This window comes from Centruroides vittatus, unplaced genomic scaffold (genome assembly GCF_030686945.1).
Source record: "Centruroides vittatus isolate TY-2023 unplaced genomic scaffold, ASM3068694v2 contig_667, whole genome shotgun sequence".
NCBI lineage: Eukaryota > Metazoa > Arthropoda > Arachnida > Scorpiones > Buthidae > Centruroides > Centruroides vittatus.
The window spans coordinates 27269-40541 of NW_027122419.1; the positions used below are offsets into that span (position 1 = coordinate 27269).

General features: G+C 34.3%; 1 protein-coding gene across 1 annotated transcript in view; it reads left to right on the top strand.

Moving 5' to 3' along the window:
- Window positions 1-13273, top strand: part of LOC136980079 (ATP-binding cassette sub-family C member 4-like) — a 75997-nt gene that overhangs the window by 16009 nt on the left and 46715 nt on the right. Inside the window, exons 3-6 of the mRNA XM_067276121.1 lie at window positions 7329-7415; window positions 8386-8577; window positions 11571-11665; window positions 13165-13251. Of these exons, the coding sequence (XP_067132222.1) occupies window positions 7329-7415; window positions 8386-8577; window positions 11571-11665; window positions 13165-13251 (461 nt within the window). The remainder of the gene's footprint in view (window positions 1-7328; window positions 7416-8385; window positions 8578-11570; window positions 11666-13164; window positions 13252-13273) is intronic.

Sequence of the window (13273 nt, forward strand, 5' to 3'; positions counted from 1 at the left end):
AGAAAAGAAGGTCAAAGTCCTCAAATGGCTCCAACTGGATTATATCTATACCCAACTATACCAATCTATACCTAAATCATTGCAATATGAAAGACTACCTAAAGAGAATAGGTAAACTACAGGACACTACCTGTATATGTGGTGAAAGTGACCACACATTAGAGCACCTCTAAAATGAGTGTATAAGATATGAAAGAGAGAGGACGCAGCTAAGGCTGCTGATGACCAAGATAACAAACACATCTAGCACAGACACTTACCAATTTATACGGACTAAAGAAAGTCTACAAGTAATGAGATCCTTCACACGCAGTATCTTGTTGTGAGGAAGAGAGCGAGTTGATTCCTATGCGGCAAAGAATCGCAAATTGTAAAGGCAAAGAAGCCTATGTGCATAATGTTTTCATGTTATTACCTTAACAGTTGTATGTATTAATGACAAAAAGCTATCAAAGTAAATAGAATAAAGTAAACGTCTCCCTTGTGATGCTGTAAGCGGGACAAGGGTGACTTTGATCCCCGAAAGGGAAAATAATGACCATCCAATGAAAAACTAAAAAAAAAAAAACTCCCAGATATTTAAGGGTCTGTTTAACCTTTATATTTTTACCTTGCAGTTTTAGGTGCGGTGGTCGACAGTACAAATTTGGGTGACCCAGCTTGTTAAACGCTATAGCTTTAGTTTTTGCTGGGATAAAATACAGTTTATGCTTAACACCCCAGTTGTGTACATTCTGGAGCATTTTGTTGGCTTTTTCATCAAGGTCAGACCTGGATTAGTCCCCCAAAAGTAAGAAGACATTGTCTTCTTACTTTTGGGGGACCAATCTAGGTCTGACCTTGGTGACCAATCCAGGTCTTGCATAAGCATAGCTATTCGTTTGTCCGAAGTTTTCTCTGAGGAAAATATCAAAAGTAATATTCCAGAGAAGGGGACCAATTACAGACCCCCGTGGACAGCCCTTAGTGATGGGGTTGTAGATGGTGTGTTTGCCATAATTAAGAATAGCTTTCCGGTGTAGTAAATAATCACTCATTAAGTTAAAAATGTTTCGAGAGCAATTTATCTGACGAAGTCGATGAAGAATGAGGAGCCACCAAGCACTATCAAATGCTTTTGTGATGTCCAGGCTGACCCCTAGGACATATTTGTGATTTTCCAGTAAGAATTGAACCCTGCTGACCACTTCCTGAATGGTGTCCTCCGCCGAGCGCTGAAAACTAAAGCTAAATTGCATTTCACTTAAGAGTTGCTTGTGTTTTACGTGCCACGTTAATCTTGTAGTGATTAAACGTTCCAAAACTTTGCCCAAGATGGGCAAGAAAAAAATGGGCCTGGTATCAGTAGTAGAACTGGGCTTTGAGATTGGAACAATACAGGCCACCTTCCAGGCATGGGGGAAGATAGCTAGTCGTAGGCAGGCATTGTAGATGTTATGAAGAGCATCTGATATGATATTCCAGAGGCCAAGGGCGATTTTAACAGTAATATGATCAGGGCCAAGAGCCTTACCCCTGCCCATGGACTTAAAAGCCTGATCCACCTCCCCAACCGTGAACAAGCTGGCATCTACAGTGTTGTCAGTGTTATTACGTTTATTACGAAGCATTTGATGCCATTTGGAGTGGCTGTTGATTTGTCATCAGGGCAGTAATTTTGTAATTGCATGGTAAGCGTCTCAATTAGGTTTCCTGGAATATTTTTGCGATTTCTGGAAGTTAGGAACTAGGTCTTTCTTAGTTTACTACAACACATGTTGGTGATGTACCCCCATGGGTCACGTGACGTCTTAGAACAAAAATCGCGCCAGCTTTGTATTTTAGCCGTTTTTGAGGCCTGGTTGCAATGACATTAGCTCTGCACGTACGCTCCTTTATGTAGAGTTCGAGCAGCGCTGAAATATTTTTCACAACCTTCTGGTGGTTCGGCATAATTCGTTTCACTCTGGGGTCCACCAGCATACCTTTCTTTTGTAAGTAGCCTTTTTTGGGATGAATTGCTCACAGGCATCTTTGATGGTTATTATGTTTTGATCAATTTGAGCTGTAGCAGTAGCAGGGTCCTCTGAGTACCTATAAATGAACTGCTCCTGAGGTAGTCTTTCATATCGGTCCAATTTGCCCAATTTAGGGCGTATTTGGTACGAGAGTTAAGCGTAGATGTAATACTGCCACAGGCGCAAGTAATGTCAAAAGCAATGTACGAGTGCTCGCTCAGACTATCCTCGTCAAGGATCCTCCAGCCTGTAAACCTGGGATAATAGTTAGCACTGCATGCCACAATGTCTATCCAGCTTACACCTCTACTTGAGGTGAAAGTTGGCAGGGACATCAGATTTTTGAGCACCGTAAGGTTGTTGCTCGCAAAGAATTTTTTCATCATAGTCCCACGTGGATCCAGAGCATCACCATCCTACTCTGGGGAGTGATCATTTAGGTCGCCGGCAATAACAATGCATGTATCAGTAAAAGCGTCCAAAATCATTTGAAGATCTGTTATAAAATCAAAGTTGTTAGCATCGCCCGGAAAGTATGTATTGACGAATACAAATCTGTCTTCGTTGGTCATGATTTCAGTCGTGATTATGTACTGATTACTGTATCCTATGTGATGCATAGCAGAGATGTTATGATTTGGAATTAAAGAATCATCCAGGGATAGTCGTCAGTACCATGCAGAATGGGACAACAGGAAGGTAAACAGGATGGAGTAGCATTACGGCAATATGGTTCCTGCACCATAATCAGGTCATATTTATCAATATACTTAGAAAGAAGGAAAGTCACAGAAATGCCTCTTCCCAAGTTGATCTGTAAGAGACGGAGTCTGTTGTTGGTGTTAAAATCCATAGTCTGTTCTTGAGATTATATTACTTCTAATTCTCGGACTTTATTGGCCAGGTGCCTTCCCATGCATTGTGATTACTATTGGCATTAGCACCCTGTTTGCAATTGCAGCAGGTTGAGCCGGATTCTCTGTTTGGGCAATCCCTGTACGTGTGCTCGCCCAAGCAATGACTGCATATTGATTCTGTTTGTGGACAATCCTTTACTGAATGGCCATATTTACAACACCTAGAGCACTGAAGGATTTGGCAGAAATTCGCAATCCTGCAACGCGACCATTACACACTAAGCTTGCCCATTTTTAAGAGGGCTTTTCTCAGGTCTGGCGATACCTCAGCGACGCAATTTCTAAAATTGAGGTTTTTTTTCCAGTGCAAACTTTACACGAAACTCCTTGACAAACTCTTCCTCTGTGTAGAGACCACTGACTGTTTCATTCTGTAGGTATATTAGATTACTTAATTCTTCTTTTGTAATATCAGATTAAACAGAAAAAATATAGAGACATGAGGCCATCTTTTTTTAGGTCTCCTCGTGACCAATTTCGGGACTTTTACTTCAATACATTTTTCAAGTATTTCCGCATCTCTTTTGTTGCTCAACTCGTTCACAATCCTACCTGCGCCAATTTTCTTAAGCCTATCTATGCCCACTTGTAAGGCAGAGGGTTTCAACTGGTTCTGAATTAATTTGCAGACAGTGTCGCTATTACTATGTTCCTTGTTCTTACAGTATACTAATATCACTTCATTGGAAGCATTGGGCCGAACCTTTGAACGGTTTTGTCCTGTTGGTCTTCCAGTTTTGACAACAGTGCTATATAGTGGAGTAGGTGTCATATGTGTTGTAATCTTTCTCTCAATCAGTTCCAGCCTGTCGAGTATTATTTTTTGAGTGCTGACTATATTGTTTGTACAAGCATTTTTTTACAAACCCTCATTATCAGGGGGTATGGTCTGTTCACCATTCAGAGGCCCTGGGAGTATTGTTACGCTAAAGTTCTCTTCAGCTAAAGCAATTATTTTGGAGAATTGGTCGATGATAAATTTCGTGTGTACAGGTGTACAGAATTTGCCGTTCGGATTAAGAAGCGCATAGGATTTAAATTCTCCAAGGATGCTATTTGCACCCTTCAGGAATGTCTCCATGCTAGCCATAACTCCATGCTAGCCATTATTCCACTACTAGCTAAAGCTAGTAGTGGAATAAATTAAGACAGTGTAAAATTAATTACAAAAACCAATTAAATGAATATATAATAACAAAAAATGGTATAAGCAGCAAAGAAAAGTAGAAATTATTCCAATTGGAGCGGTACTTTAGATTACAGGAACGACCCGATGGAACCGAAGCCACAATGGAAATACATAGCAAAATTAGGATCAAGTATGGTAAAAAAATACTTTTTCGAAACACCACAAAAAATGTGGGCAAATAAAAGTAGAAATTTTTCTGAGCCAGATGGTACCCCAATCGAGTGAAGACTCAGTAGAAGCGTGGCAACACCAGGAGGAAGCTACCAGATTAGAGTCAGATAGGGTAATGGTGGACCACATGGCGTGGTCGTTGACCATTTGCCTCTTTGTTCGGAAAAACCTAAACTCCTTGGAAAGTATCGGACAGAATTTATCTAAATTTGGCACACAAATAACCAGGCACGACAGCACTCACGATTGACCTTAAAGCAGCGGCATCAGCCAAAAGGAACAGCCGGAAAACCAGCCGATAAACGATCAATAACGGTCGCCATAAAATAAAAACAGGAAAGCCTAAAACGACAAATGGTAGATCAAACGATACGCGTTATCTCATGAAATAAGACCATAAAGTCAAATTAAACCTAAAACTTCAAAAACAAACTCGATAGCAAGACCGTTAGACGACCACGTGGCCTAGGCGTAAAAATGGCCGTGACTTCCGAAACATTGGGCCGATTTAAAAACCGTAAACGGCGTAACAGAGTGCCTGTTACCAGCTACAAAAAGATATAAAGATTACTCACGGGTGTGAAGCCAATCCAAAGATATCGTAAATCAAAGATCTATATCTATATATATATATATATATAATAGCTTTCCTCTACTTGCTACGCTATATACTGTCATTCATACATACAGAATTAACGCTGAAATTTTTTTGCATTTCTTGACGTTTTCATGTGTCTGAAATGAGTCTTAGGAATGAGCCCTCATATCAAAGGTTCTCGACTCCAGGTAATATTTTGATGCAAGCTCTCTTATAACATATAGCGAAACTAGCGTCCATAGTTTCTACAGAGTCCAAACATGTGAAAATATTGGCGTCATGTCTCTACGCTCATGACAAAAGCCAGACTGCATATCCCTACAAGACAGGAAAATGGAAAAGAAAAATCGATAGCTTATACAAGTAGACTACTTACAGAACGTGCCGACAGAAGCTAATTTAGAATGAATGTCACCAAGAGAAAAAGGAACAAAGTCCAAGAACAGAATTTTATCCAGATGTTCACTTGTGACATTGTTTAATGATTTTATTCAAACTTGTAAGTTGTAATTAGAAAATTCAACCCCAATTTTACAACTTGGAAGAAATTTTGTTAGAAATCTAAAAAGAGCATTGACAGGAAGTATGTGAATAACAAGTTTGTGCAAAATCATACTTTCTATATAGTATGACTTTGGAAAAGTGGGAAGTGGTGTGAGAACCTGGATCTGGAATGCAGTAAAATGGGCAATTAAATATAAATATTATATTTAACATAAATGATATGTAAAATTTTAAATAGAAAGATTGAATTATTTTGTTAAACCGTAAGAAGGCAGCAAAAGCAAATTTTTATCTTTCTAACATCTTTACATTTCCTCTGATGGAAAGAATCTTGAAGTTCCTGCCACAATGACAGATAGTCTAATATAACCTCATCAAGAGCAACCTGATTGGCCAGCATATCTGTATAAAAGGGGAACGGTACTCTTTTTCGGGGCTGCTTTCTAGTCACCCTGAACAGCCATGATTTGAATTGTACTTGTCTATATGAGAAGATACTCGAATTCCCTACCTGATGATAGAACACTGATCTAGCCTTCATATCAAAGGTTCTCGACTCCAGGTAATATTTTGATGTAAGCTCTCTTATAATATATAGAGAAACTAGCATCCATACTTTGTACAGAGTTAAGTAGTAGTGTAGCTTGGAGTCATTGTAACCTCATCGCTTGATGTTTTGTTATGCTCTATGTATTGATAATATGTCTAAATGTGTATATGTCATTAAATATATAACCTCAATAAATTGTTTAGTATATAGATAAAGGATTTGTCTGTCCTTCCACTTCTTCGAATCGACACGAACCTCTCTTACACTCGATTTACCTGTCCTACTAGAAATTAGACATCACCATTTGGACGTCAACCACCGATTCGAAGCACCCGCGAATTAGGGCACGCATTTTAATTTCCCTAGCTGGTGTCAGGCCCCTGATAAGACTGAGATTCTACGATCTTGCTGTCTTCCTTAATTTAAATAATAACATATCGCCATCCTTGACAAGTGAACAGAGATCTATCGAACTCCGATATCACAGTTATATAGAATAGTGAAAATTTATTGCCAAAGAAACCTGCACTGCAGCATTTATAAAATACTTCTTACTCATGACATCATTTTCAAAGCATATCACTTAAAGTAATAGTGTAAATCAATAACAGAACGCATAGAACGATTACATTTGTTTTTCATGCCACTTTGTAAAAGGAATGTGACATAACAACCAGAGATGAAAAAAATTGCTTTTTTTAAAATAAGCACATCAGATTATTTCAGTTGAATTAAAAGCGTTCCATGTATAAAGAAAAAACAAAGAATATAAAAATGGCATTTCTGGTCTATTAATTTTAAATTGGTAATGTGTCGAATAATGCTAATTACATGCAAGGCTCAAAAGTTCCAAGCTTATGTATTTTACTATTGTAAAGAAACATGAAGAGGAAGATAATATCTGTGCGAATCCAGAAATTTTCGGTTATAAACTAGTCACGCAGTGCAAAGCATATGTACTAAATTTTTGTGACTTAAAAACTGGAAAAACAAACGAATGTCTAAGATTTTTCAAAAATTCTAAAAAAACCAATGCCAATACACCTATATTAAAAAGGTGAATTGGCATCTCATAGATTCCAAGCACCAACTGAGGAATCACAGGTGTCAAGACACAATGTATTTATTATAGGACAATGCTGGATTATCGACTATATTTTACAGACAAGGACAGATTACATAACTTCTGGTATATAAACAACTGTCATAACATAGTGTATCTTTAATATACATTAATAACCTGACACTCACTTTAGGATTTATAAATTATTATCAGCTTTTTTCTTAAATATTATTTACGTTATTATTATCTTATATGTGATATATTATTTCGAATTTATAACGTACAAGATTATTTATATACAGTACAATCTAGTTACTTAATTTTTTTAATTTTCAAAAGGAAACCTACCCAACATTAAATGATATATCTATAAACGTTCAACCTGGAGAATTACTAACTGTTATAGGTCCTGTTGGATCAGGAAAGGTGAATATCTTGTTTCGTAATTATATATTTTAAATTTTTTAAATGCCTTGTGATATAAAAATTGTTTAGAATGTTTTAGAAAAGCACTATAAAATTTAACAATTTATGTAATTGCAATAAAATTCATTTTTAAATTGTTATACTTAATTGTAGTGTTAAAATAATTTGATATGTTTTTGATTTTATCTCGATTTTATTTTAATACATGAAAAGAAAATAATTTTTGTCTGCTCAGCAGGAAAAGTAGCAGAAATTATTTACTTAATGTAGGAAAAAGAAAAAAATAGATAATATCGTGATAAATAACAACAATGTTGATACAAGTTAATATTAATCACCTGTAATTCTTGTTTAATTAATAGATCCTACAATATATACTCGATGTACAGTACTTACGGGGTACGACTTGAACAACCTTCTCCTAGTTCCAAATAATTTTTGTTAATAATAATCGGTTTTAATTAATTTTACATTTGTTTTTATTAAACCAGTAAGTTGTTACAATCAAAGCAGACGATCTGAAATAAAATGTATTAAAATTTATGTAGGGGGTCTAAAATGAAAATCAGATTTTATTAAGTCATAACATTTGAAGGTTTAATTCAACTTATTGGTCTGATTTATTTTGTCAAAAAGATGAAGCACACATTCATGGTGATTTGTACTGTTGGCACAAAAATATTAATTACCTGTAATTTAGCTTTATTATTTAATTTTCATACACTGCTATAAAAAGTCTACTTCACAGATACAATTTGTATGATGGATGAATCTTATCTTTTTAATTTATGAATTGATTGCACATGTTATTTTACTGCTTTGTAACACATGCGATGTACGATAAAAGTAGTTGATAATTGGAATATTTAAATATATTAACATGTAAATACTTCTTAAATGCTTACGTGTTTATATTATTTATATGTAATTTTCCATGCTAAATAATAAAACGTTTTATTAATTTGATTAGACGTCGTTTTTAATGTCCATTTTGGATGAAATTCCTGTTACTTCCGGTAAAGTGATAGCGAAAGGAAAAATTGCTTATGCTTCTCAAGAATCTTGGGTATTCAACGAATCTATCAGAGAAAATATCCTGTTTGGAGAAAAATATCAAGAAGAGAAATATAAAAAAGTTCTTCATATAACTGCTCTAGAAAAGGTATTGCACTGTTCTTATCTAGTTATTAGCCACGATTTAGATTACTTATCTCGATTGAAGTCGAAAAGCTGTTTGATACCAACTAGGAATTAAACGACAATTACTTTTTACATCTTACATTAATCTATTAGAATAGTAGCTTGGTGAACTGGGTAGTTATTAAGTTATTTCTTAGAATATTAAAAAATATTAAAGGAGTATAAATGATATTTTTGATTTTATATTTTGGTTTTGTTTTTTGTACCAGTAAGTGCTTCGTTAATGGTATAAATATCATCGCAATGCAATAACGTTCGTAATTATGATCACATTGTGCTATTAATTGTGCAATGAGCATGTTAAGCTCAAAGACCGAAATCGCTTGTTGAGCGAAAAAAAGGACCATAACGCGTTGTGGTTGTTTCAAAACGTCGACGAAGCGAAATTCGTGTCATGGCTTTCATGACATTTGACCACGACGCGTTCTTGTTTGGTTAGGTTAGGTTAGTTAGGTTACATGGTTACTTCTCAACAACATGTAATCATTTGTGAAAAATCTGTCGCGGTGCTCGATATGTCGACGCTTTCTAACAACTAATTTTCTAAAAATAATTACTTAGTAAGAAACTTTTATCAATAATTCAGATTTTTTTTAATGAGAATCAAGAATGTTTCAGAGTTATTAACTTTTACAAGAACTATTGCCGTGACATTTCGAGTTGCATTTTATGTTCTTTAAGCAACATTTGCATTTTTTATCAATACAGTATCTTTTACAGTGACACATCATAAACCCTTGCTTACTTCCAGATGTTAACGTGGATGCTGAGCGAAGTGTGAAATTGTGGGTACGTCCTGAACGTTAATAAAGTCACTGTCAGAAATTGTAAATTTATTACAAGCATAATGTCGATCAAGAAGACCCTTGTTTCTTTACTGATAGAGACCTGATGAATTAATGCAACAGCTAAATCATTTCTGGGAGCTGCACTCCCCGATCAACATCAGGCACTTTAACTAAAACAGTAGAACCAATTTCAACCTGTTTCAATAACCTAGCCTAACCAGAACGCGTCGTGGTCAAATATGATAAAAGCCACGACATAAATTTTGCTCTGCGATCGTTTTGAATTCGCCACAATGCGTTGTGGTCGTTTTGTTCGCTAAATGAACGATTTTAGTCTTTGAGCCTAACATACACAAAGATAGACACTAGTTCTAACAGAAATAACAAAAATATAATCTGAGGTGAAAGGAATTATTGAGATTTTCTTTCTTTAATTGTTATTTTATTTTTTGAATGACAAAAAGTTTTCTGGAAATGATATAGAAAATGTTAATGATCTCAATTAAGCGACTCACTCGGCTGTAGTCGTTTTCTCCTGGATTGCAAGAAGGGTTTAGGTGATGACGACATCCGGGTTATCGCGCTACAAACGAACCTTTCGGGCCCTTGTAATGTACAGTACTATTGTATATTTTGTTCGCTCTCTGTGAATCTTGAGAAATAAACACTTTTATAACATTTCTTTTTATTTGCTAGCTCACGCCATCCAGTTACACACGGATTTTTATAATAAATAATTAAATACTGTGTTTTGCGAAAAGTGAAGTAAAATTTCTATTAATTTAACTTTTACTTTTTTTTCAGTAGAAAATATAATATGTTACACACTTTGTATAATTGTCATTCTTTATATTAAGTGTTATTGTTTAGTAAGGTATGATCGTACTGTACTTTGAAACTTGTTAAACGACGGTTATACAGTTTTATTTTTTAAACAATACTCTGAGAATATCTCAGTAATACATTAGTAGTTTAGTAAAGTAACACTAGAATGTAAAGGACACTACAAAACAAATGGCAGGCTGTAAGTAAATAGAAGAATTTTGACAAAAAAAGATGATATAATAGTTGAAAAATGTACGAAATCGGTTATTTGTTGGTAATGAGTGGCAAACATTCTGCTAGTGTATTCTGAAATAGCTTCGTTAGAAATATATGCTGATTATTTTAAATCCAACTGCATATTTTGTTTTTCCAATCACTATAATTAATTATTTATAAAATCGTGATTAAAAAATTTTGTTTGGGTGACCAGAAATCCTGTATTTCTGGCGACTGATCTCAGTTATGCTTGTTTTTATTATTTGATTGCAGAATCAATCTTTGAAAACAGTAATTTTATTAACACTTCAATACTATACTCCGATTTAAACATAATAAATGAATACATTTAAAAAATTAACCAAAATTTAATCAGTTTTGGACACCATTTTCAGTGATTTCAAACATGTGTATATGGTTGGATAGTAAATGATTTGATACTGCTAATTTAGTACAAAATCATACTTAGCTTTTCTATTCTTAAATCGGGCATGCTACATTTCCAAGATATAAATGATTTAGTTCATGCTTTTGTTGACCCTGATGTGAGTTCAGATCTGAAATCTTAGAAGTTCAGATAAAAGGCTGTGCAAACAGTGTGTTATGCATCAATTCTGTGCACCTGGTTTCTTTTAATTCTGACTGAACGATGCAGGAACTGATAAGAAAGTTGAATCAGGCACTCAGTTAAGAAAGCGTCAATAGCAAAAGTAGAATGGTTATATATTATGATAAAGGATAAACCTATAATATCGGCACAGTAAGTTTGTAAATTTCAAGTTATGTTCTTTTTATAAGTGATAAAATATATATATATATATTGTATATCGATTATTTAATAATTTAACGTGTAATATACAACTAAATGCAAATCATTACGTGATATCTTTTTAACGTAGACACTTGAAAAAAATATAATCGTGTCCACTAGTCTGATTACATATTAGATCTATATTTTTGTCTTAAATATAATGCTTACATTTAATAATACTTATAATTAATTTAAATTTTCTAAAATTTACTTGTATATGTATTGAAGTTATGTTTAGTGTAGGAAAAACGTTCTACTTCTTTAGCGTACTATATTGAACATAACTACCTTGCAGTGTATATTTACCAATTTCAGGATATAAGTTTCTTTCCTAAAGGAGATCTAACTATTGTGGGTGAAAGAGGAGTGATAATGAGCGGTGGGCAAAAAGCAAGAATTAATCTAGCAAGGTAAAGTAACTCTTACTCTACTTGTTTGTTTCTCTTAGGTCAATGTAATATATTACAACGGAAATGAAAAATACCACATATATACGTTACAGTCAAAACCCGTTTTTAGTTAGAACGCGTTTTAACTAGTTGAAACTATTCATTTTTCATTTTCTAATTCATTTTTGATAGCAGTAAATTCTATTATAGTTTTAACTAGACAAAACGGATTTTAACAAAGACATCCAGTATAAACTAGTTTCAACTAGTTAAAACGAATCCTAACTAAAAACTGGTTTTGACTGCAACATATAGAGTGATTCGGGGTAAGATGGTAAGCGGGAGAAGATGTCTACTTTTTGATATTTTCAAACGGTGACGTCAGATATTATCATGTGTTTGTATGATGAGTCGTTGGGCCAATATTGAGTGCGGGAAGCTGTAGTTGGCTACCGTTACCTCATTTTCTACATCTGAGAAGAATAAAAGCAAGATAAGAACGAAGTTTTTGTTGTGAAATGTTTCTAGAATCATTTTAAAACTAAAAGTTAAAATAGAATTTATTAAAAATTGCGTAAAACAATTAATGTGTGATGCAGTTAAGGTTTTAAAGTTTCCATTGTGAGCTACCGCCGATCCCGATCGGACATGCTAGAACACATGACTCCCCTAGGCATCTTACCCTGACAAATGGAAAAGATGCCATATTTTTCTTGGGGTAACATGCCTATTTTTTGTTAATTGAATTCCAATATGCCTATTTTTAATAAATTTTTGTTTTTTCGTTTTATTACAGGATATGCATAGAAATTATATAACGACTTCTCAAAAAGGTTTTTGGACTGAAAAAAGCTTTCAGCTAGCTATAGAGCCCGTTAGAACGGGCGGAAACTTAACAATACTTATACTGCGCTGTTATACTTACTATGAAGTACTTTGTACTACATATGCAATAAATTAAATTTGGTTAACATATTCGAAAATTAATTTTATGCAATTATATTTATCTTACCCTAATGGCATTTGGCATCTCACCCGGATACTTGGGGTGAGATGCTTAAAATGCCAGACAGTAAAAAAGTCGTCATTCCAAACACAATATACAATTATTTTACATATACTCCAAAGTTTTATTTCAAAAACATGCTCAAAAATATGATATTTTCGTTAGAGGCCTCCAAAACACAAATTATCGCTATAATTTCCTTCATAAGCAAAATGTTAGGCATCTTCCTCGAATCACTACACATAACTTTATTTATTTTCCTCAAACATATTTATGTAGCTAAAATTAGTTTTAACTAATGTTAAAAGTTAAAACTTGTTTTAACTAAAATCAAAACCTGTACAGCAGTAAATTAACTAGACAAAACGAGTTTTAACAAAGACATCCAGTATAAACTAGTTTCAACTACTTAAAACGCGTTCTAACTAAACACGGGTTTTGACTGTGACATATATATTTCTTATCTTTTGTAGTAAGTTTATTTTATCGTGATATTTTTTCTATGTATTTTTAGAGCATTATATCTGGATGCCGATATATTCCTCCTTGATGATCCACTAAGTGCTGTTGATGTTCCAGTGGCGAAACATATCTTCGAAAAGTAAGTTTTTAAGTATTATCTA